The 25,724-nt window shown below is 36.5% G+C and overlaps 2 protein-coding genes across 6 annotated transcripts in view; one reads left to right on the top strand and one right to left on the bottom strand.

Annotated features, from left to right (window-relative positions):
* The window catches only part of LOC110460108, a 36,821-nt gene extending 26,954 nt beyond the window's left edge, over positions 1-9,867 (bottom strand). For 3 of the 5 annotated variants that reach the window (XM_021512835.1, XM_021512867.1, XM_021512860.1), the window contains exons 1-5: positions 9,811-9,867; positions 7,771-7,859; positions 3,710-4,000; positions 2,620-2,867; positions 377-485 (exon numbers count right to left, since the gene is read on the bottom strand). In XM_021512835.1, the coding sequence (XP_021368510.1) occupies positions 377-485; positions 2,620-2,867; positions 3,710-3,995 (643 nt within the window). In that variant the 5' untranslated portion in view covers positions 3,996-4,000; positions 7,771-7,859; positions 9,811-9,867. Of the gene's footprint in view, positions 1-376; positions 486-2,619; positions 2,868-3,709; positions 4,001-7,770; positions 7,860-9,804 lie in introns of all 5 variants that reach the window. The other 2 variants (XM_021512844.1, XM_021512853.1) reach the window with 2 other exon arrangements.
* A 509-nt stretch (positions 9,868-10,376) lies between these two features.
* LOC110460101 (carnitine O-palmitoyltransferase 1, liver isoform-like) overlaps positions 10,377-25,724 on the top strand; it is a gene marked incomplete at its 3' end in the record, with an annotated part of 41,658 nt that continues 26,310 nt past the window's right edge. Inside the window, exons 1-2 of the mRNA XM_021512823.1 lie at positions 10,377-10,563; positions 23,954-24,108. Of these exons, the coding sequence (XP_021368498.1) occupies positions 10,439-10,563; positions 23,954-24,108 (280 nt within the window). The remainder of the gene's footprint in view (positions 10,564-23,953; positions 24,109-25,724) is intronic.

Genomic DNA, 25,724 nt, shown 5'->3' with positions numbered 1-25,724 from the left:
AGTCATATCACCTAAAGGTTTGTAATTAAACTTTACAGATAAAAAAAGCTGTAAAATTATAAATTTCATTAGAAAATGTTTAGTTCAATAACATGCATGGTTATAATATAAACTTGCGTCATACACTTTATCTTCAAAGAGGTTTCTTCTTATAAGAAATAATTACAGATTTTTTTCCAAACAAAAGTCAAAAATGTTTAAACAAAACTTTTGGGATGATTCAAGCACTTGTTATGGGCCATAGGTACTATAAACCATATCAATATACTAAAATGTAGCAAGCCTAAAACCAACACATTTCTCTCTACTTCATTTTCATTTTCCACAAGAACATTCAGTGCACAAGATTACTGACCAGCAGTGAACACCAACTTACCATGAGGGGCGATGGCGTTCTGTTTGTGTACCTGGAACTGTACAGGGACCGGAGGACGTTGTTGGTACTGGTTTACTGAGTTAAGAGGTACCAGACGAAGCGGCCCTTGCTGGAGAGGAAGACAAATAATCAGGTATTTTTACATACCCTATTCACTGTAATTAGCACCAAGGGCGCTTGAAAAATAAGCCTTAATGGGGGCACTTATTAGGATAATAAGATTTGAGTTTTGATAGAACAAGTTGTGTAACTTCAGCCATTACTACAGTATCACAGTAGGACATTATAACATTCCGGTATGGCTCGAGGTTTGGATATCTTTCAAATGTTTTATCCACTTCATTAAAAGTCCAGTCAAGATCACCTGTCTCCAATCTCTACTTTATATTGTAAGTGCTGTAAATCATTGACCGTGTCTGGTAAGTTCGGAGTTCTGGGAAAAAATTATAGAATTTCAATGCCTCCCAAAAAGGCGAAGGGAACACTTATAGGGGAGGGGTAGTGATAACTGTGAATACAGTATTTGAAAATTTCAATATATCTAAATAATCAGTTGAAAGGAATTGAAATTCACTGAAATGTTTATCCTTAAAATATTTTTAAACATGCAAAAGCTATTGGTTTAATTTTCCCATTATTTTTGTCAAAGTCGAAGGCTCTCTGATGTTGAGCACAATTTGGGATATTATGTCAAAGAAATTGTTCTGCATCCCAACAAATGTTTTGAACAATTAAAAAAACACCTGTTTCATTCACCACTTTTTAAGGTTCAGGACATTGCTTGTCAAACATAACAAAGATATAGGATCTTGTCAGTATACTTAAATAGGCATGTATTTATCAATCAATCTTAGTTCTACACTTATCAAGTCAACAGCCTCATCAACTATACTTAAATAGGCATGTATTGATCAATCAATCTTAGTCCTACACTTATCAAGTCAACAGCCTCATCAACTATACTTAAATAGGCATGTATTTATCAATCAATCTTAGTCTTACACTTATCAAGTCAACAGCCTCATCAACTATACTTAAATAGGCATGTATTTATCAATCAATCTTAGTCTTACACCTATCAAGTCAACAGCCTCATCAACTATACTTAAATGGGCATGGTTTGATCAATCAATCTTAGTCCTACACTTATCAAGTAAACAGCCTCATCAACTATACTTAAATAGGCATGTATTGATCAATCAATCTTAGTCCTACACTTATCAAGTCAACAGCCTCATCAACTATACTTAAAAAGGCATGTATTTATCAATCAATCTTAGTCTTACACTTATCAAGTCAACAGCCTCATCAACTATACTTTAATAGGCACGTATTTATCAATCAATCTTAGTCCTACACTTACCAATAGGAATTTGCACATCAAATTCAGTTGTAACCAAACTATTTTAAGAGTTATTGCACATAAACCAATACATTGTTTCCAAGATACTTTTCTTCCCGGATTCGCCTGGGTTTTAGATACGCGCATACGTAATTCCAGTATACACTGAAAATCAGAGATTGCACAAAATTATGTGCAACAAAAACTAGTATGCAATTCCAGGGTTCTAGTCAGCAGGTATCCCTTTCTTGAAGAATGCAAGATTTCAGCCATTGTCGTCCAAATTTACCATTGTTGTACTTTGATGTAGTTGATTTGCTACTGATTTCCTTTTCACTGGAAATATACATACAAATGTATAAAGCTTGAACAGCATTTTTCAATGTTCATGTTGGTACGAACGCAAATCATACTGACATGAACATTGAAAAAATACCTTTCAATCTTTATATTTACATTCTAAATATTCAGTTATTATTGACCTAAATATAGATATTTCCTTAAAATTCACATTGAAGTGTCGTCAGCGCAAACAAGATTCCTGGAACAGCTTAATGTCACCACAATGTTTGATTCTAGCGGTTGTCTCATGTTAATCGAAGCAGGAGGAGAAGCTTCATAATGAGGCTGATTGAATGGCGTTCATAGCTCTATGATTGCAATTTCTCCCGGTAATGCAATTTTAGAGGAACTTGTAGGGGAAATGTAAATATAGTCCCTTAATATACCAGGTGACTTATATTCCAGAAACTTGTATCTCAGAAACAAAGTATAAACAGTTTGATGTCAACTTTTAACTCATCCATCCCTGAAGACACATTTGAACCCTTCCAATTCCAAGGTTGGAATAGTTCATTATGAAATTTCAGGGATGAATGAGTTAAGGAGAGAGAACACATACCATGGTGTTTCCTAAAGCATTGCCCCTGATGATGTACTGCTGAGTGCCAGGCTGCATGTTGGTTACCACAGGGGCCCCGGGTTTCTGTATGGCCCCGGTGGTCTGTATGGCCCCGGTGGTCTGTATGGCGTTGGTGATGGCCGGAGGTTTAGCCAGGAGCGGGGGTGCAGCCTTGGGCACAGTCTTCTGGGTCGGAGGGGGCGGGCTCTCACCCACAAAAATCACATCAGGACTTGTGGATCGCTGACCTATTTAAAAGCACATACATTAATTATTAGTATTTATAATTATAACATGTCTATTAAGATGTATAAGTATTGCAGTTAACATAAGTGTATACCGGGGAAAATTGTCGCCACAGGTTTAGTTTTAGCCTATTTCTCATTGTTAATCGTTACCTAACCCATGTAATTTTTGGTTATAGACGTGCAGTGATTTTTCTTTCTCCTTTCCATAGGGGCCTGTGCCTTGTGACTTTGGGAAAATGTTTCGATAAAATACTACAGAAATAAACTAGAGGGGGGGCCTATATAAGACCTAAAATCGGCTTATTCCGTCTTTTCGTATTGCAGAGTTATCTGCTCTTGTGAGTAGGTATTGATTGTTACGTCATTTGTTTGTAAGAATAATGTCATTTGGGAAAATGACGTAATTTTCTCACACAAACTAATGATGTAACAATCAATACCTGCTCACAAGAGCAGATAACTCTGCAATACGCAAGACGGAATAACAATCACTGCGGTGACACCATGCAATTTTTATAAGAATTAATCCTTTACTGTCCCATATCATTTTTTGCGGTAGAAAATTATTGTATTTTTTGACAAGTGTGTATCTTCAAATTTCAGTAAATTGTTGACCATTCAAATATGAAAGTATCAAATGAAATTTTAAAAAGTCATTCTGATTGATATGTCTCGCCTATGCCCCAGTTTGACAATCGACGCACATGTCAAGTTTGGTTGGTCTAGCCGTTAAATCAACACCTTAGTCTCGCTTCCGCTACTTCGTGGTGACAAGGCAAACATTAAAATCAAATACTCCAGTTAACAGGCTCTAAATGTACAAAATAAGAAAACAAAATTACCTTGTTTCTGGGGACTGCCTGGGACAGCGACAGCTTTTGGTGGTGGAATGTTTTTCATGTGAACTTTTTGAACTGAAACAGTGGCCTTTCCTGCCCGCGCCTTCGCCTGAGCGGCCTTTATCATTGCCATGGCGTTGTCAAACTCAAGGCGACACTTCTTCATGTGCTGGAGTTGAGCTGGCGACAAATCCTCATTCTGGCAATCCATCATTAACTCCAATCCGATAGATCGTGCACTACCCCGACGCGGCAGGTTCCGCGTGCCACCGGCGGTGCGCTTCACCATCTTGTCTACATAATAAAGATTGTACTCAAGAGTTTTCTCCAGGTTTGAAAAAATAAGTTGGTAGTGTGATATAGGCAGAATGCAGAAATGTAGGGGTGGGGGGGTGGNGTGTGTTACATAGTCCCCCTTCTGGAGAAACACTGTACTGTATCTATTAACGCGATACATTGGTAATAAAGTAATAAAGTAAACACAGACCAAGTCGGAGTACGATCTTAAAGATTTTTTTTTTCCTTATTCCTCTAGCGATCTCAGCCAAATCTAGATCTTTCATGGCTGTATATTTTTACTTCTGAGGTATGTACAGTTTCATGTCAGCACATTTCAGAAAATCTACTGGGCTAACCTACATTCATAAATCATAATTTCATCATTTTTTTTACTAACATAAGGTCTATTAGCCCTTAGGGTTGTGAAATGGTACACACATGAACCTCAGAAAATAATGTCTTCTATATACATATTGCTACAAAATTTGATATTACGAAAAAACTAGAGGCCCATGGGCCTTAACGGTCACCTGATATATGTTTATACAGAGAGTTCAGTTTTGTTTTTAACTAGAACACTGACAGGTCAGTAAGGGCCCTGTCTTGTGGCAATATATGCCCCATAATCATCAAGAAGCAATCTGCCAATATAGCTGAGCTTGACGTTTGACATTTGGACTTCAAAAAGAATCACAAGGAAGCAAAATATACATTTTACATGTACTATGATGTGAGTCTTGTTTCCTTCCACCTCCATATTTGCTGGGCTAACAGAAATGTAAATACCGGTGCAATACTCATTTGTTAGCTTTGATTTGTTTTATTTCGCCTTATATACTCCTACATCAAGAAACAGGGTCAAAGTCAAATATCCACTTTGTCTTTGACCTTTGGACCCAAATGAGCTTGACCATTAACCTAGTGACCCTGAACTTTGGTCAGTTGACTTATTCTTTAATTCCGACCAACTTTGCTTCTTGATATCATAACAAAATGTTCATCAGTGAAAATACAAAACTTGACCTTGACCCTTTGGACCCCATAACCTGAACCTGAGGTCAGTTGACTCTGTGTTAAGTTCTGAACAACATTGCTTCATAATGTCATAACAAAATGTTCATCAGGGAAAAGGTACAAAATTTAACCTTGACCATTGACCCAATGACCTTGACCTTTGGTCAGTTGACTCCTTGTTTTATTCTGATCAATTTTGCTACATCATGTCATAACAAAATGTTTATCAGTGAAAAGATGCAAATTTGACCTTGAACTTTGAATCTAATGACCTTGACCTTTGACCTCGACTTTTTAACTCAGTGTGACTCTGTTTGATTCCGAACAACTTCGCTTCATAATGTCATAGCGAAATGTTCACCAGTGAAAAGCTACAAAATTTGACCTTGACCCCTGACCCGATGACCTTGACCTTTGGTAAGTTGACTCCTTGTTTAATTCTGATCAACTTTGCTTCATAATGTCATAACAAAATGTTTAACAGTGAAAAGATGCAAATTTGACCTTAACCTTTGAATCTAATGACCTTGACCTTTGTTCTCGACTTTTTAACTCAGTGTGTCTCTTTGTTTAATTCCGAACAACTTTGCTTTATAATGTCATAGTGAAATGTTCACCAGTGAAAAGCTCCAAAATTTGACCTTAACCCCTGACCCAATGACCTTGGTCAGTTGACTCCTTGTTTAATTCTGATCAACTTTGCTTCATGATGTCATAACAACATGTTCATAAGTGAAAAGACGTAAAATTTGACCTTGACCTTTGAACCTAATGACCTTGATCTTTGACCTTGATTTTTTACCTCAATGTATATTTTTGTAAACTGAACATCTTGACCAAGTTTCATGTACATCGGTCAATTAATACCAAAGTTTTCAGCCAGAAACAGAATTTGTGGACGGACAGACAGACAGAGTGATTACTATAGGGCACCTGTATCTCCGATACGGGGCCCTTACAAGAACAGAAATATTATTCACAGTGACAAAAAACAATAAAACCACCTTATTCAATATCTAGCAAACAGATTCAAGACTAAAAAGTATTTGAAACTAACACCAAGAAATGTTAGCACACTGACTCCTTTGGGCCCCACCCTACAGCCCTTGGGGGTAGGGCTGCCTCATAATTTTCTAAGTATCAAACTGTCAACTCAGGGTTATAATTTCAATTAAGTTATTAACATGTAATATTCAAAATATCATTTGCCATTATAAACCATAATACATTTTGCCCCCCCCCCCCCTTCTCTTCCCCAGGGGGTAAATATGAGATCCTATGGTCATAAACCTTAAGACCCTTCCATCTACGAAGAGTGTTTGATTCGACCATGGCTGTGTCTTGAGGAGAAGATTTTTGAAATTTCAGTCCATTTGACCTTTTTTGGCCCTTCCCATCAGTCCCCGGGGGTCAGTCAGAGCTGATATGTGCATACCATCAAACTGCTACCCAGTACTGATAACACTAACCTAAATTGAATTACTTCCAATGGAAATTAAACAAATGTTGGTCCAAAATATGATTCCCCTATATAAACTATAGTAAAGTTTACCCCCTCCCCAGGGGGAAACGTGAGACCCAAGGGTCATGAAATTCATAATTTTGGTAAAGCAACTTAAGACCCTTCTATCTACCATAATTGGGTCTTGAAAAGAAGATTTTTGAAATTTTAGTCAATTTGACCCTTTTTGGCCCCGCCCTGCAGGCCCCTGGGGGCTGGGGATCAAATCGGCCATTATTTTTTGTTAATCTTTGGCCATGGAAGGTTTCTGCAAAATTTCATTGAAATTAGTTCAGGGGTTTTGAAGAAGAAGTCGAAAATTTAAATTGTTGTCGGACGCACGTCGGACGCCGGTGACGCTGGACAAAAGGTGATCGCAATAGGTCACTTGAGACTCAAGGCCAGATATAGAACAGCAACAGTGAAACAGCTGAAGTCATGTACCGTTTCCCATATACAAGAGGCCAAAGGGCCTTAGCAGTCACCTGAGTTATATCATAGGTACTGGTAGCTTTATTTTATTGTTTAGATGTGATGTGGAAATCAGCATGTAAACTAAGTGAAATACAATACTTGTCATGTCATCAAAGGAAAAGAGTTTTAAAATATTGGTAAATGTTCCATTTGGGGCCCCGCCCTTGCCCCCGGGGGATGGGGCAGGAATCCCAATTTTATAATGTAACAACCTCATTCACCAAAGATGATTCTAACTAAGTTATTGGGCCCCGCCCCTCAGGGGCCAGACCCACGGTTTATACAAAATTGGTTCCCCTTCTCCAAGGAGGCTTCTGACCAAATTGAGTCAAAATCTGCTCAGTCGTTTATGACTAGTAGCAATTTTTAGGAAAATTTGACGGATGCCACACCACGGCATAAAGCTCACTTGCCCTTCGGGGAGGTTCGCTACGGTTATCAGTTGTAATATTATGAATAATCAGTTATTGATCATTTTTACATATTTACATATGGCAAAAGAATAAATGAAATCGAAAAAGGGGCCAAATGTTGACCCCACCTTTACAATTTATTTTTTGTAGTAGTTCTCAGCTTCAATTCAATTTGAGGAGGGGGGGTGGGGAGGGGTAGCTATGTTTTTTTTTCACAAATAAGATTACCCAAAAGAAAATTGTCAAATTACAAAAAATGGCTGCACTACTAGTTAAGTCATCATTATGCGGTTTTATTATAATTTGTATAGATTAGAGATATTTTATTATAATTTGTATAGATTAGAGATATTTTTTTAGAACCATTTAAATTTAATAGTTACCTCTTGTGGTACCTCAATTCAATATAAAATTGTGGTAATTTGACAATCAGGAAGTAGGCGCCATAATATATCACCACATGGCAGGATATCTGCAATAAGAAAAAGATTGAAATAGACATTTTTGAGAATGAAATCAATATATTAAAACAAAAATTATTCACTGTAAAATAAATTTGTCAGAATAGCTGATTTATATACTTTTTTTGAATTTTATTGATAAATAACAGCTCTGCTATAATTTGTTTTCTGTAAAATAGCCCATGTATGGATCATCTTGCAACTTTTGTCCACTGGTAATGAAGTACATGTATGTATCACAATTGGATGTAAATGAAATGTTTGATGTACTGTATATATATTTGTATTGAACAAAATAATTAAAAAAATCACATTTAACAAAATTAAATCACATTTTGTCATATTTCCCCTAATGAAGTAAAAAAAGATGTCTCCGTCTTTGTGAAAAAAGGGTTTTCATAAGTGTTTTATTTTTATCAGAACTCCGGCCCTCTATAATATGCGGGAAATATGCGACCTGTGCCCGGAGCGCACTTCAAACTGATATTTTAGAAACTTTCACACACATGTCGCACATGGATCGAAAGATCTATTCTTTATGCACAAGATGAACATAAATGTCATGCCTCAAACAACCAATACAATCACTAAAAACATATTTTTTCAAACTTACTCTGTTTTACTCTAGTTTTTTGATAGCCCCGCCTTCTAATGCCACGTGACTAAAATCTTGCAGGCTTACGTCATAACGTTGGGATATACCTTCGGTAACGCGAGATCTCGTCAAGTCATGTGACATTGCTCATGGCCTAATTTCCATTAAAAACATGGGTTAGTATAGAAAACGTTGAAAAATACTTTTCGTAATGATCTTTGAAACATGTTATTGATACCGCCTAGTACATAAAGAATAGATCTTTCGATCCATGTGCGACATGTGTGTGAAAGTGACGATTTGTTTCTAAAATATCAGTTTGAAGTGCACTCCGGGCACGGGTCGCATATTTCCCGCATATTATAGAGGGCCGGAGTTCTGACGTTAATCGACGACAGACCGATATGAAAAAAGTCGATAAAACGTCAGAATAATTCGGATTACAGTAATCGGATGCAGATAGGTGAGTATTAAGACTTAGAATATTTCAATAAGAGTAATTTATTAAGTATAAATATGATTTTTGAAATTGGTGTCAAAGACATTATAAAAAATCAATACCCTCATTCAAAATTACAACAAATTCTAAGACCTGAGTTGTCATATCATTAACATGTATACAAAGATTTAGACAGATCACCTAATGCAAAGCTGAAATTGAACCAGAGTGATGTCCCTTTAATATCATAAATGGACAGCCTAGCTAAGTACATGCTTTGCTGGTATGTTTATGTAGCCTACATAGATTTGAACGACAAAAGGGCATTAAATTAATGTTTTTTTTCTGGTTAAACTATATTTTATCCTAATATAAAATATGATGCAAAACTCAGTATTTACTTGAATATTATCAGCAAAATATTAAAATATATTTTGATCAGTGAAAATACATAACTTTTGTATTTAATCAAAACGGTACAAACAGCAATATCAACATTGAATTGATAAATATGGGCACACGATATTTTGAAAATCGTTTCACTTGTAAAAAATGTCTAAAACTAGGTCACAGGGACATAACTCTCATTGTTTTACAACGTGATGTTTATGTCACTTTTCCTCTTAACTGTTCAAAAATCGTTAATAGTAATAATCTAACAAAACGTCTTTATGTGAATTCAACATAACATGTGGTAAAAAAAACCACTCAAATTATGATAAATTTGCGAAATCAGAGCAAAAGCACCAAAAACATCATTCAAGATGGCGACCAATAATAAACCCCCCTCTCATCACAAGGAAGATGCTTTTTGCGAGTTCATTTCGATATATCACGTTAGTTGTGTGCATAACATATAGATAAGATCTTAAAGTATGATACTCCAATGTCAAAAATTAAAATCAATGCATAATAAACGAACAATTACAATAAAACCCTTTCGGTTGTTACCGTGCTCGCCAGCTTCCGACCATCAAAAGTCACGTGACCATAGTTGATATAAATAATTTCAACTGTTTAAAAATGGTTTTCTGTTACGAAATAAAAGAAAAGTTCAATTAAGATCACATATGTATATGTCGGTTGGTGAAAAATACATTCTTTATTATTTTTGATATTTTGATAATCGATCATTTCACTTTGGCATCGAGAGTTTAATTCCGTTTTTTTCTTGGTCCCTCCAACGCTATTTTTCCGTTCGCTTGAATGTCTTTTGATGCAAACGCTCAATCGATATAGACACGAGCACCTGCGAACTGTAAATTATTTTACAAACTTTAGCATTTGAACGGAATATTTATGTTATTTACTCTCAAAAAATATTTAATTAATTGTGATAACACATAATTTAATATTAATAAAAACATTGAAATTAAAGAAAAAAGATATGATTCAAGAAATAGCGAGCAAAGTAAAAATCTGGTAGGAAATACTGTTTCCGCATTAATACACAAATCCTATAAATTTTAATTATAAACTGTTAGCAGACAACTTCGGAGCTCATTAGACAGCCAGACAACAGAACTTTGGTATATTCTCTGTCGGAACAGTAGGAGATGGCTGAAGCTCGTTGTGCTGTGGAAGAACCTAGAGTTTCTCCAATTATATCTGAAGAGGAGCATAAACGAGATATATTTCAGGAGTGGAAGCGGTCAATCGTCCGTCGATTTTATAGAACAAGGTAAGCAGTTACTGTTGACTATCAAATTCTTGTCTTTTTTATCTTTATTGTCAAAATACGAGATTCTTGTGAACCTGAAAAGTAATCATTTTGATATTTGTTACTAATTGTTTTATATAAAAAAAAAACAATTTTGTTGCAGTCTCTTACAGTCCATGAACATTACAAGGAGAACGCTTCAATCAAATCAATGAAAAACGTTAAAACACATAATTTGTTGCTATTCATGATATGCCATGCATATCTCACACGTATTTCAGGTTTCCCGACAGAACCTAAATGTCTTCCAGTCAACTAAACAAAGAAATAAATCATAAAACACACACTCTTGTAAAGAAGTTTAAATCAAAATAAACAAACAGGCATATATATATTATAACAGTCTGTTCCTTTATGAATCTCTCATCCGCTGCAATATTACCTTAATTGGGATCTAGCAGTGTATTCCATACAGATACAGAATCGGGGAAAATATAGCATTATCTGTATTGAAATTGGGGATATATTCCTCATTTTTGGGTCATTTTGGGAAAATAAGGCACTAAAAGCAAGGGAAAAGAGCCTGTCAATATAATAAATTCATAACTTAAATCAAAGTGTTTATATGTCCTCCATGTAAAGCATGCTTTGAAAGTCTTATATTTATGATTTATTTATACTATAAGATTAAAAAAAATGCACACAAGCTGCTTGATATCCATTCATTATAAAAGTACAAAACCTAATGCAGGGGTCGACACTTACACTAATCCGCTAGTCCTGGACTAGTAGATTTCAGCAAGGACTAGTGAATCACCTAACCTAACTGGTCCTTTAGACTTGTGAAAACTATGATTATAAAATAATAATATTTCTTTTTTAAATTTAGAAAACAGCTTAAGATAAGATATATTGCATGATAATTGTCAAAATTTTCCTAAAACTTTCACCATATTTGTATGGCAGTAGCTATTTTAAGTCTCCTACAGTCGATTACTTTTGATGTTTTGTGCTGTAGATCACGATGTTTCCTTATCAGGAAATCTTGGAATAGTTACATCGACAAAGGACTAGTAAATAATCTATTCAACTAGTCATGTGGACTACCAAGCAAAAAAAGTTAGTGTCTAACCCTGTAATGTATAATGAACAACTCTGTTTATTGATGGTATTTAATTTGGGCATTCCGAGTGAGTCCCCATAAAGTTATAAACCGATTATGCAATTGATCATCAATCGGTTTACTTCTTCCGATTATAAACTGATTATCGACTTCCATAGTTTTCATATCACAGACAATGCAATGGTTATGGAAGAATTTTGAATGTAATGAGGAAGTGTTTTTTTTGTTTATCGTGAAAAATAGGGAAGTACATGTATGTATAACAATTGGATGCAAATGAAATGTTTGATATACTGTTTATATTTTTATTGGAAAAGTCGGAATACGTAGTACCTAGTAATTTAAAATGCAATGTTAAAGCACCTAGCAGATACATACTGAATAAACCTTTTTACGATTCAGCAATATTTATCTCTGTATTGCGATATGGTACTGTGTACCGCAGTATCTGTGTTCTGTGATAAAGTGGTGTCCATTACATTGTCACAACCCAAAAGTGTATACCAATTAATATAAATACCTTCGTGTTTTTTTTAGCTCACCTGGCCCAAGGGTCAAGTGAGCGTATGGCATAGTGCGGCGTCCGTTGTCCGTCTGGTGTCAACTTTTTACTTTAAACAACTTCTTCTTAATAACCAAGAGGCCCAGGCTGATGATATTTGGCCAGTAGCATGCTGAGATGTCTGGAAGTTTGTCCAAATGAATGACCTTGACCCACTTTCAAGGTCACAGGGGAAAAATGTTTTAAAATCTTCAAACGACTTCTCAATAACCAAAAGGCCCAGGATGATGATATTTGGCCAGTAGTATGCTTGGATAAAGGGCTACCAAGATTGTTAAAATGAATGACCTTCGCCCATATTCAAGTTCAAAGGGGTCATTTCTCTTAAAAACCTTTAAACGACCTCTGTATTTATACCAAAAGGTCCAGGGTGATGATATTTGGCCAGAAAGATGTTGACATGAAGGGCTACCAAGTTTGTTCAAACAGATGACCTTCAATCATATATTCAATGTCATAGGGGTCAATTGTATTAAAAACCTTTAAACAACTTCATTTGTATAAACAAAAGGTCCAGGGTGATGATATTTGGCCAGAAGGATGTTGGCACCAAGGGCTACTGAGTTTGTTCAAGCGAATGACATTTGCTCATATTCAAGGTCACAGGGGTCAAAACATATGTTGTAATATTTAACTGACTTCTTCTGAATAACTAAAGCATACATGATGATTGAATGACCTTGACATACTTTCATGGTCCATAGTGCATAAATCTTTAAAAGTCATCTTCTCAATAAACAAAAGGTATAAGGTGGTGATATTTGGCAAGTTGCATTCTGGAAAGAAGGGCTATGAAGTTTGTTCAACCTAATGTCCATGTTTGACTTTTTATGGTCACAGGCGTCAAATGTGTTTTAATCGTTTAACAGTTCTTCTGAATGACTTGAAGTCAAGACACTGATATTTTGCCTGTAGCTTTATTTAGTCCACTTTAAATAAACAAGACATTATAATATAATAACTGGGGCAGAACTTGCATGTATATGGCCTAGTTCTAAATTGTGTATATATATAAACATACACTTTGTACCTGACTGCAGAGATACAACTACCACGACCTTGTGTGTATGAGACACTTCCTATGTGTGTATATATGTGAACTTTGTCCTGGGCAGATTGTAGGTCAGTCAGGAAGTAATCAATCACAAACAGGGATGAAATAGATTAATACAATTGTTTCACTGTTATATAGTCAACGGCTGGCTGTTGGTGTGTACCGCCCTTTAGAAAATAGATATTTTTTTCTGTACCATTCAATCAAGCATTAACAAAAATCTGGTCCTTAATTAACCCTAGTGATGCTATACCCGCCTTTTGGCGTTCTACAGAAGATATGGGAATCCCCATTTCTAAATGATAATTTATGCATTAAATAGAAAAGATATTGATATGCAATTTATATCAATAAATATCTTAATATTTCATTCTTTCGTATGTCAAAGATGAAAATCAAACTCCGTGTCGTTTGGAATAACGATCGATACATTCTTGGAAAGCACACATTTGGCTGGATATCCGATATTTTAGGACCTATTTTAAGTGTTGTATTACGTCACCGGAAACGTAACATTTTTTTGCGCGTTAAAATGCACCGAATCACATGTTTATCTGACAGGTGCTCTGGTTCAGATACAGAATTGTAGGATACTTTTAGGCGTTTACATGTATTTTCAATGTCAATTGCATCACATCGCCTACTCTAACTGACATTCTTATTTTTATTATTTTACAGTAGAGTGTTTGATATATAATGTACCAGCTATAATTTTTCATTTACTAGGTTTCAGTTAATAATTGTGTCAGATCCTTAATTCATAGTTAATTTAAAAGATATATATGGTTAGAAATATATGGGTAGACAATGATATTAAAAATTATAAGATCATATTTTCACATTCAACGTTTCTACGTTAATCAGTTACCTTTTTTACTAGTCCACATTCTGTAATTATTACAATGAAAACATATCAATTTATATTTTTCAGGGACTGGGATTAGGTATGTGTTTTCTGATAATTTGATATATTATTTTTAATGGCATTTCTAATTCTCAATTCCTGGCATCAGTGAAGCCTCAAATTGCACTGATAAGGTACGAATGCACTCACTCAACTTCTGTTAATGGAGGTTCGGAGGCTACCATAGTCAGACCTCTACACAAGGGGTTTAACTCATTCACCCCAGAAGACACATTTGAACCCTTCCAATTCAAAGGTTGGTATGGTTCATTATGAAATTTCAGGGTTAATGGGTTATATATGGGTTCTGGTTATCTTGGATGCAGCTAAAATGTGAATTCAGCAATACTGAATTTAATAAAAACAGTAGTTACACATTTAGTTTGTAACTTATTGGAGAACATTTTTCTAGCGGTAATTTTCACTCTTGGAGGTTGGATGGGATGGGGATTAGGTGGACGGGCTCAACATCTCTTAATGTTGACTTAAGTTATACAGTAATGACCACCCCTTACACTATTCGTTTTATCTTATGCATGTATTTTATTTGAATTATCTAAATTTACAGTCATCAACGTTTTCTACTTTGAATCCATATATGTATATAAATAAAGATTCATTATTGTTTTAAGGGAGAAGACAAATTTTAAGATTTCCAGCTTTAATGATTAAAATATGTTTAAATCAAATAAATCAATTAGTTATGGGGAATCCAATACGGGATTAGGGTCAAGAGACTTTGGTTGAAAGAAAGAAAAATATGAAGTATGTTACTTAAGGGAAAATGCCCAAATATAGACACCCATATCATCATTAACTCACATCTGGTGTACTTAATACCCCTTATAAAGTAATTACATTAAGCTGACAATGCTTCAACAACATCTATACAGTGGACTATATCTGTCTAGTGTGTGCGATCAAGCCATGATATTTATAGGGCATAAAGCTGACAATACTTGAAGAGTAATGTTTGAGATTATGCTGTGATATTCATTGGGGTTAACTATAATTTTAGAATTTAGATTTACATTCCATAGACAATATAGGTCTGTGAGATTTAGATTTCATATTTACCAACTGCAATTTTAAAAGACCAGAACTTGAACAGGAAACTTATACATGTATATATATATTTAGAGTTCAGTAACTTCTGACATGAAGAAAGTCTGGGTACAGTAAATAGAGGATCTGACACCAGTGTTCATGTAATGTTGAAATTATTGAACGAGTTTGATAATTTCATATGAAATGAATAAACAAGTTTAATGAATTCAATATTACATGAACACGAGTGTAAGATTCTATTTATTATATAACTCGAGAGAAACACTCTTTTTCTTGACACGTCTCCTCTATATAAATTGTAACGATGACGATAAGACGTACTACATGCATTATGTTTGGAGCTCGCTGCGCCACAAAAAAAGTTTCAGAAACTTCTTCCCGAGGACCTTTTCAATGAACATACAATCATTCAGGGTTTCTTCATCAACCATTGTTTTGATAATTATCATAACATTAATAATCATTTTTTATACGAAAACCATTCAACGAATTGGCGTTTACGAAAAAAGCAGTGACGTCACAACGGTGCATGCACTGTCAAGGTCATCACAATACACATCGAAGTCTGCACTTTTTAAAAGTTTACAGGGACTGGAGTGATTGCCACTCTCTATAACACCGCGCATTTCTTTGGAGAGGGTTGTTGGTGAATGTGAATCTCAATGTTTCCGCCTGTCACTGAGCCAGAAAATATACTGTGGAATCCGCCATGAAACTGGAACACTGATGAAGTTGACCGGTTACACGTGTTCGCCATTGATCGTGTGTATGTCGGAGAAGTTCAAGTGGAATTCGAACATGCAGGTGTTGAATTTGTGTGAAGCTAACACTCGTGTTTATATAATACTGAATTTATTAAACTCTTTTGTTAATTTTATTCTCCCAGTGCCCCTGCCTCTGCTTCAATGCAAACAGTACCTCGGTCAGCCATTTTGTTTGCAAATGTAGAAGTTGTAGTGCGTAGGAATATGACCTGTTTTCCACAGTGACAACACTCATTTTCATGTTTATTGTACGTGTGCTATATTGTTTTTATTGAACGGCAATATTGCAAGGAAATAGCCTGTATTATATAATAAAGGAAGTAATGTCACAGAGGACATGTACATTTTATTATATAATAAAGGAAGTAATGTCACAGAGGACATGTACATTTTATTATATAATAAAGGAAGTAATGTCACAGAGGACATGTACATTTTATTATATAATAAAGGAAGTAATGTCACAGAGGACATGTACATTTTATTATATAATAAAGGAAGTAATGTCACAGAGGACATGTACATTTTATTATATAATAAAGGAAGTAATGTCACAGAGGACATGTACATTTTCTCACACAACCATTTTTTATCACTAACTAAGATACAGTGTAGGAAATAACATAAATTAATTACAATAATAGTTTGTAGGTCATAGGTCGTCTCAAAGCGGTTCACAAATTATCCGTGGTTATAAAACCTTTGCAACCTGAGCCAGTATCTTTCTCAACTCCCAGGGGAGCATACAGCCGGTGCTGCAATTTCAGCGCTCACAGCTAGCATTCAATAATTCTAGCACTGTCCAACCACATACTTATTTACAGCTGAGTGTACTGGAACAAGCGGAGTAAAGTATCTTGCTCACACCACAGTGCCGTGCCGTGACTCAAACCAGCAACCCTTCGGTCACGAGCCCGGCATCCTACCAGTGCCTCCTAAACACATAGTAACTTACTCCTTTAGACACAAACAGCATTTTCCAATGTGATTGTCTATGTATTGGTCTACCATTAAGTTTGAAGACAGAAACTAACAATGCTTCATCAACAACATTTAAGATCCTGCTGTGATATTTTCAGAGCCCCAGGGTAAAGCTGACTGTGCTGTTCCAGTTAGTTTGGGAATCTTATGTTATTTATAGGGGTAACCTAACAAAGATCTTATGTAACACACAGAGCCATAATTCTTCTTTGTTTAGAATCCTGCTGTGATATGTATAGGCCCCCCCCCCCCCCGGGGTAAAGCTGACTATGCTCTCGGTGTTTGTTACGAATCCTACCATGTGATTTATGGGGGTAAATTAAACTAACTATAGCTCCTATATAATACAGATAGTTTGTTTAGAATCCTGCTGTGATGTATGTATAGGGGGTAAAGCTAATTTAAGAAGACATAATATGATTATGTTTGCATGTGAAAATTGTTTTATTACCGGTTGGATATAATAGTTTCCAAACCATCCTAGACCATGTAACAAAAATCAATGCTCTGGCTCAGCTTTATGGTGTCCCTTTTAGAAGCAGAATTAAAACCCCTCTACAAGGTTATACAGTTATATTGTAGGTTTACTACGTCACATAGTTCAAATGTAAATGACCATAGACAACTATTATCCTTATTTTTACAAACCCATCCAAATACATACCGCGGTAGTTCAAAGTTTAAACTGAACATCAGTAGTACTGTGGCTGCTGTGAATAGTGGCCTGTCCAACTAAATTTCGAAATTTAAAGTAAAATCTGCTTCTTCAGTATATCTCAACTATGTGATATTTTGTTTTGTTTAACTTTATGCTATCAAATGTATATAACCATATTCAATATATACAAAACAAACCTACCGAAATCAAAACAAAAATTAAGTTCCTTACTTAAAGATTTTTTGCTTTATTTCATTCATTAGTTGAGTAAGATAGTATTTTTGCTGTGAAAAACACTGCGAATAAAACCTCCCTTATTTTCACCTCAAATCCTTTAAAATGATTGTAAAACTCATAGATTGGTCTCCAAGAATTCTGGCATGTATGTACGTGAACCGGCCAAAGTGAAGTTCCTTTTGTGTGCTATTATTATTAGGTAGAGTCCCAACACTCTGTTTTGTACCTCCAACAACAAAGAGCTCCACTGTGTTTAACATTTGGTCTGAATTGTACTTGCTTTCACAATTCAAGGATTTTTTTACATAAGAAATATCTTGATTATAATTTCTTTTGAACATTTTTTTCATCATGGTGATCTGATTGTGTTATAATAAAAGACCTTGACCTATCGCTGTCTCCTGCCAATATCGATACTTAATAATAAATTAAACTGTTGAAGTTTATGGTACACACATGTACTTCTGTTTTACTTAATATAGGCAGTAACTAAAGGCTACATAAGCAACACTGTATGAAGGGTCTCCGTACCACTGACACACTGTAACTAAGTATAGGACACTTTTATTTGGCATTATTGTATCTTTGTTAAATCATTTCTGAAAAGAAGAAAAAAAACTTGCAACACTTTCATGAGAAATGATAAAGATGAAATAAACTAAATATACGCAGTAACAGTGTTCTGAGTGTGAACATTCAGTGGGGCAAGACCGATTGCTATATTGGAACCCTGGACTTCCGATTGTTATATCAAGGATCTAACCGATAGAGCTACCTGGTCATTGAAGGTATCCTGACCCTATTGATAGTGATGGGCTGATGATCGATTATAAACGATTCCAATTATTGATTACAAATTCCATTATCGATATAATCAGTTCTTCATTTAAATCAAAGTGTTGTATGTTTTCAATGTAAAAAATATAAAGAAAATCATATGTTCGGATGATGTTTACTATATGTCATGATTGATTAAACCGCATAAAAGTTTGGGTCGCTGTAGCCAAGTGGTTAAGGCGTGTGACATCTGATACCACTAGCCCTCTACCACTGGGTCGCGGGTTAGAGGCCTACGTAGGGCAGTCGCCAGGTACTGGCCGTAGGTCGGTGGTTTTTCTTTGGGAACTCCGGCTTTCCTCCACCACCTAAACCTGACACGCCCTTCAATGACCATAGAAAAACAGAAACAAATCAAAACCAAAAGCATAAAAATTGCTTGAAGTCCATTCGTTATAAAAGAATGAAACCATACGTATAGGTAACAACTCAGTCTATTGATGTTATGGTAGTGTTCTCACTTTATTGGGGTATTCAGTCCCATAAAAGTATGAACCGATTGTGCAATCGATCATTGATCGGTTTCCTACTTCCGAACCCAAACCGATTTTAAACCAATAGCCCATTACTACCAGCTGTGCTACAGTTATATCCAAACAGAAGGTAAGAGGAATTGACTGTATGTAGGAAAACCCACATCACAGTGGCACCGGGATCCTGAATTGTTGATTTCCTGAGGCATTGTCAGTGTTTGACGGTAAACATTCTTCCTGTTTTCAAGCTGGAGATGTTCTTCCTCATTTTAAGTGGTAGATATATTTCCTCATTCTTCCTATTTCGGATCACAATGAGATGATGTAATATTTCAGACTGTCAGTCATCACTCATCTAATGGAATTTTGAACTCAATAATATGTTTTTATTTCCTTAATTTCTACTCAGGATTTCCTGGTATGTAATTTCTGATTCTACTGTAGTAGTGTAAATCTGCTAGCCAGGTTAATTATAAGTGCTAAGCGATTTGTGTTAGGTGTGTAGGAAGTGTCATGCTGTGTCAGCTCCCTCTTGCTGTAGCTAGGGTGATGGTTGGCTGTGGGGATACCCCACTGGGACCTAGCTGGGCTTGACACTTCACCTACATGTATATAGTATATATATATATGTAGATATTTGTTTTTGTTTTGTAGTTTTAATGTATTATTTCTAATTGATATTAATCATTTAGAGAATAATGTTACATAATGTGTAGTTTCAGACACTGTTTTTATAATTTTAAACCAGTCAGTACTTTGGAAGTTGTATCAATTTATCAGTCATCTGAAATGCTTGAATCTGATAATTCGTTATTGTACTCAAATCTATGTCACAGGTATTCCGTCTTTGCGTATTGCAGAGTTATCTTCTCTTGGGAGCAGGTATTGATTGTTACGTCATTGGTTTGTGTGAGAAAATTACGTCGTTTTCTCAAAAATTGATGACGTTACTCTCACAAACAAGTGACGTAACAATCAATACCTGCTCCCAAGAGAAGATAACTCTGCAATACGCAAAGACGGAATAAGTTAAATTATATCATTATAACTTAATAAGCTACATATTTAGAGAATATGTTCTTTCATATTCAATTGATAAGTTGTTTGTATCAGTTAGGGTTTTGTATATAAATGAATTTAAACTCCAGTTAGAAACACATCCTTCTGACCGTTAGTAATATTAGGGTGGTACAGGGTAGGTGTCTTCACCTAGGTTCTTATAGCTGCGATAACGTAGCTTTCTGACGACGAGAGATTTATATTGCGTTGTCAGAGCTACGAAGCGGTCCTATATGCCAACTATTGGAGCAAAATCAAAAGTGTTAATCTGTAAGATTGCATATAATTCACACCTTATATAAGTATAATGTTATCAAAATATTGCATAATTGTTGAAAAATGAATCCTTACCATTGCAAAACTCTTTTACAAAACAAACCAAGTCGGTCTTGGGGGGGAAAAAAATAGAAACGACTGCCATGACAGATCATGTGTGATGTTATCTCAATTATCCTTTCTATATATGGTCTGCATGGCCAAATATAGTATTACTTACTGATGCCACCATGTTTACTACAATTTCCTTATTTGGTCATTACACCCATATTTGGACGTCTGACCTATCGGAAGAAAGACAAACTTTCCAACATGGCGTTCAATTCAAATTTAGTTTACGCTTGCTACGTTAACTTGATAATTTAACGACATTTTAGACAGAGTTTAACTTCAAGTTGTGCAGGATATCAACAGAAATAGTTCATACTACAACCTTATTTATGGATGCGGACCAATGTGCTGTCAATTAATTCTAAAATTGCCCGGTGTGATTCACACCGGGCTTGCTCCATTTACAAGGCATGGGATCGATTTAGTACCCGGCCGGGGAAGAGGAGGCCGGATATTAATATTAGTACTACTAGGTACTGTGTAAGCTTATAAGTTTATCTGGACCCATCAGAATGATTGTCCTAGGGACAAGGACGTAAATCAATCAACCAGAGAGTGATGGTTATATGCAAGATAGGAATTAATACCAGATTGATTGTGAATATTAAGAAGAAATTGTAACTATATGTACAATTTGCAGACCTGTAAATAAATACAATGTGAAACGTTGAAACTGTCTTGTGGAATCATCACTCTATCCATACTTACCGATAGATTAAAATTTTACAAGCCAGACTTATGTTTCAGAAAAATAATGAAAGATTTCTCAATGCCTGTTATAAAACCTACCAGCCTACTGGGGAATCAGGCTGTTTGAATCGTACACCCCTGATCCAGGGAACTGTAGATCATAAAATGGATATCAGCTAGTTATTAACTCATTCAACCCTGAAGAAACATTTGAACTACTCCATTTCAAAGGTTGATCACCCCTGAAGACACATTTGAACTCCAATTCAAAGGTTGGAATAGTTCATTATGAAGTATTTCAGGGGTGAATGAGTAAACTAGGTTATCCGGTGTGGATGTCCTACATTGGACATGTGTATTACAGTAAATAGGAGTGGGAAGAATATTTATGAATCAAAGTTTGATAAATTTATATAAACAGCAAAGTTCATATTGACTTAAGTTTGATAATAAGTCTGACAGTCTGGTCAAAAGTGTAACTTGACCGGGATTAACACAATACTGGTTAACCTGTAAATAACAAAGTCCTTCCGCTGATATAGACACAAGTCAACAATAACAAAGTCCTTCCGGCCGCTGATATAGACACAAGTCAACAATAGCAAAGGTTGAGTTCACTCACTATACAGATACATACACAGGCCTTTTAACCTTTTCGGGGTCATTTATGGGGACAAAAAATTTGCCCCTATTACCAATAAAAATGGTTGTATTTTCCCCAAAATCTCTTTAAAATTTCCAACTTAAAAATTAATGTTCATCTCGTAAAAATAAATCAGATGCAGCATTTCACATGTAGAGTGAAAAATATTTGATAAACGAAGATATTCTAGTCTTTTAAAAGATAATTGTTTAAGTGATTATCTTGATTATAATTTAAGCCATGTGACTGGCCCATTGACTATCAATATTGAGTTTACAAACTATTGACCAGTGTAGCATACATGCTGGTATTTATCCACACAAACCAAGCCAATACGTGGATGCTTTTTCACAATTTACATATGCCTATTTTCCATTCATTTAGAAAAATTCCAGAGATATAGTCAGATCACAGAGACCTGTCATGTTGACCTCCGATCACCTCATTGGTTTCTGAGGTGAAACTATGATTAAGGCAGCTGGCCTGCAATCGTTTTGAACAGATATTCTCAACTTGTAAAAAGTCACATCCAGAGACCCATCCGGTGTTAACAAACAAGTATATAAAATAAATGCAAGAATGTAGGCATGTATCATTAATTAATTAACCGACTGTGTAACAGAACAATTAAGGTGATGATAATATCACTGGTAAGTAAATTCTTATGAATAAATCATATTTACTTTACAAGACATATAGTTAGAAAAAAAGTCACATTTTGAGGCCCCTCTGACCATCACAAACATGTACAACAATTAATGCAGGCATGTATCATTAGTTAATTAACCGACTGTGTAACAGAATAATTAAGGTGATGATAATATTACTGGTAAGTAAATTCTTATGCATAAGACATTTTTACTTTACAAGTTATATAGTTGGAAAAAAAGTCACATTTTGAGGCCCCTCTGACCATTTAAAACATGTACAACAATTAATGCAGGCATGTATCATCAATTAATTAACCGACTGTGTAACAGAATAATTAAGGTGATGATAATATCACTGGTAAGTAAATCTTATGAATAAAACATATTTACTTTTCATGCTGTTGAACAAAAGGCTGGAGGCCATCTCTATTTTAGTATATTGTAATAAATCTGTAATCTGCAATTTCTAGTCAGTTTTGATGAAATGTGCGATATGTGTCAGTATTTCCTCCAGGGAGCCAATCAGCCTATATCTGAGCTATTGTCACAGTTGATATGTGTTACAAAGTGGTATTACTTTTACGACAGTATTATACCAGGTACTGTATACTGCGCAATTCTCGTACAGTTTTAATGGTTATGACAGTCATTTATACAAATGTAGCTGATTGGATTTATCTACCGAGGACAGGAAACTTTATAGAATAAAATAAAAATGTTCAGTATATACCAGACCTCTATTGGGCGATTGAACTGCCCGATTATTGATCATTGTCCTTTTAACTCTTGTGTTAGTGATAAGAGAATTGCATATGTCAATTGCTTCAAAAACAATTTATAAATATAGTTATAAATCTATGTTACAGGGACCACTCCCCGAAATGTTTTATCTGTCAGTGGTTGTAAGTAAGGTTCAGGTTCCACAGCCATAGAAGATCTTGTCAGTCTCTATGTTAATGTCAACGGTGTAAGCCCTATTGGCTATGCCCTTATATAGTCATGACAGGCATTATTCAGTTGTAAACAAAGTGTTATGTGGCAACAGCTGTAGTTCTGTTAATTCCGTGTTTGCGTATTGCAGAGTTTTCTTCTCTTGGGAGCAGGTATTGATTGTTACGTCATTGGTCTGTGTGAGAAAATTACGTCGTTTTCTCAAAAATTGATGACGTTATTCTCACAAACAAGTGACGTAACAATCAATACCTGCTCCCAAGAGAAGATAACTCTGCAATACGCAAAGACGGAATATTCCTAGAAGAAATTGTATGAAATCAATGTGTGAGTGGCTGTTTTGAATAAAAAGAAAACTTTTTTTCTTCAGAAATTTGATCAACAATGGGCTCTGGCCGACCTCCCTGTACAACCTGGGTGTGGTGGTGCTGATACTGTCATCATGTATGATCTGGGACTGGGAGTTCTGTAAGGGGCTGACATCCCGACTCTGGGGACTGGCTGATACACTGTCTATACCAGAAGGTAGGTATGGTCTCAGGGATTGGGAGTTTTGTAAGGGGCTGACATCCCGACTCTGGGGACTGGCTGATACCCCGTCTATACCAGAAGGTATGTATGGTCTCAGGGACTGGGAGTTCTGTAAGGGGCTGACATCCCGACTCTGGGGACTGGCTGATACCCTGGCTATACCAGAAGGTAGGTATGGTCTCAGGGACTGGGAGTTCTGTAAGGGACTGACATCCCCACTCTGGGGTCTGGCTGATACACTGTCTATAGGGTAGGTATGGTCTCAGGGACTGGGAGTTCTGTAAGGGGCTGACATCCCAACTCTGGGGACTGGCTGATCCACTGTCTATAGGGTAGGTATGGTCACATGGACTGGGAGCTCTGTAAGGGGCTGACATCCCGCCTCTGGGGACTGGCTGATACCCCGTCTCTACCAGAAGGTAAGTATGGTCGCAGGGACTGGGAGTTCTGTAAGGGGCTCACATCCCAACTCTGGGGACTGGCTGATACCCTGTCTATTCCAGAAGGTAGATATGGTCTCCGGGACTGGGTGTTCTGTAAGGGACTGACATCCCCACTCTGGGGTCTGCCTGATACACTGTCTATACCAGAAGGGAAGTATGGTCACATGGACTGGGAGTTCTGTAAGGGGCTGACATACCAATTCTGGGGACTGCCTGATACACTGTCTATACCAGAAGGTATATATGGTCTCAGGGACTGGGTGTTCTGTAAGAGACTGACATCCAGACTCTGGGGACTGGCTGATACTCTGTCTATAGGGTAGGTATGGTCTCAGGGACTAGGAGTTCTGTAAGGGGCTGACATCCCAACTCTGGGGACTGCCTCATACACTGTCTATACCAGAAGGGAAGTATGGTCACATGGACTGGGAGTTCTGTAAGGGACTGACATCCAGACTCTGGGGACTGGCTGATACCCCGTCTATACCAGAAGGTAGATATGGTCTCAGGGACTGGGAGTTCTGTAAGGGGCTGACATCCCGACTCTGGGGACTGGCTGATACCCCGTCTATACCAGAAGGTAAGTATGGTCTCAGGGACTGGGAGTTCTGTAAGGGAGTAACATCCCCACTCTGGGGTCTGGCTGATACCCTGTCTATACCCGAAGGTTAGTATGGTCCCATGGACTGGGAGTTCTGTAAGGTGCTGACATCCCAACTCTGGGGACTCGCTGATACACTTTCTATACCAGAAGGTAGGTATGGTCTCAGGGACTGGGGGTTCTGTAAGGGAGTGACCTCCCCACTCTGGGGACTAGCTGATACACTGTCTATAGGGGAGGTATGGTCACATGGAATGGGAGTTCTGTAAGGGACTGACATCCCCACTCTGGGGACTGGCTGATACCCTGGCTATACCAGAAGGTAAGTATGGTCTCAGGGACTGGGAGTTCTGTAAGGGAGTGACATCCCCACTCTGGGGACTGGCTGATACACTGTCTATACCAGAAGGTAGATATGGTCTCAGGGACTGGGTGTTCTGTAAGGGGCTGACATCCCCACTCTGGGGACTGGCTGATACACTGTCTATACCAGAAGGTAAGTATGGTCACAGGGACTGGGAGTTCTGTAAGGGAGTGACATCCCCACTCTGGGGACTGGCTGATAC

The sequence above is a fragment of the Mizuhopecten yessoensis genome, unplaced genomic scaffold (assembly GCF_002113885.1).
Source record: "Mizuhopecten yessoensis strain PY_sf001 unplaced genomic scaffold, ASM211388v2 scaffold1353, whole genome shotgun sequence".
Lineage (NCBI taxonomy): Eukaryota > Metazoa > Mollusca > Bivalvia > Pectinida > Pectinidae > Mizuhopecten > Mizuhopecten yessoensis.
The sequence above is the reverse complement of the archived record's forward strand: the minus strand, read 5'-3'. Positions and strand labels throughout refer to the sequence as shown.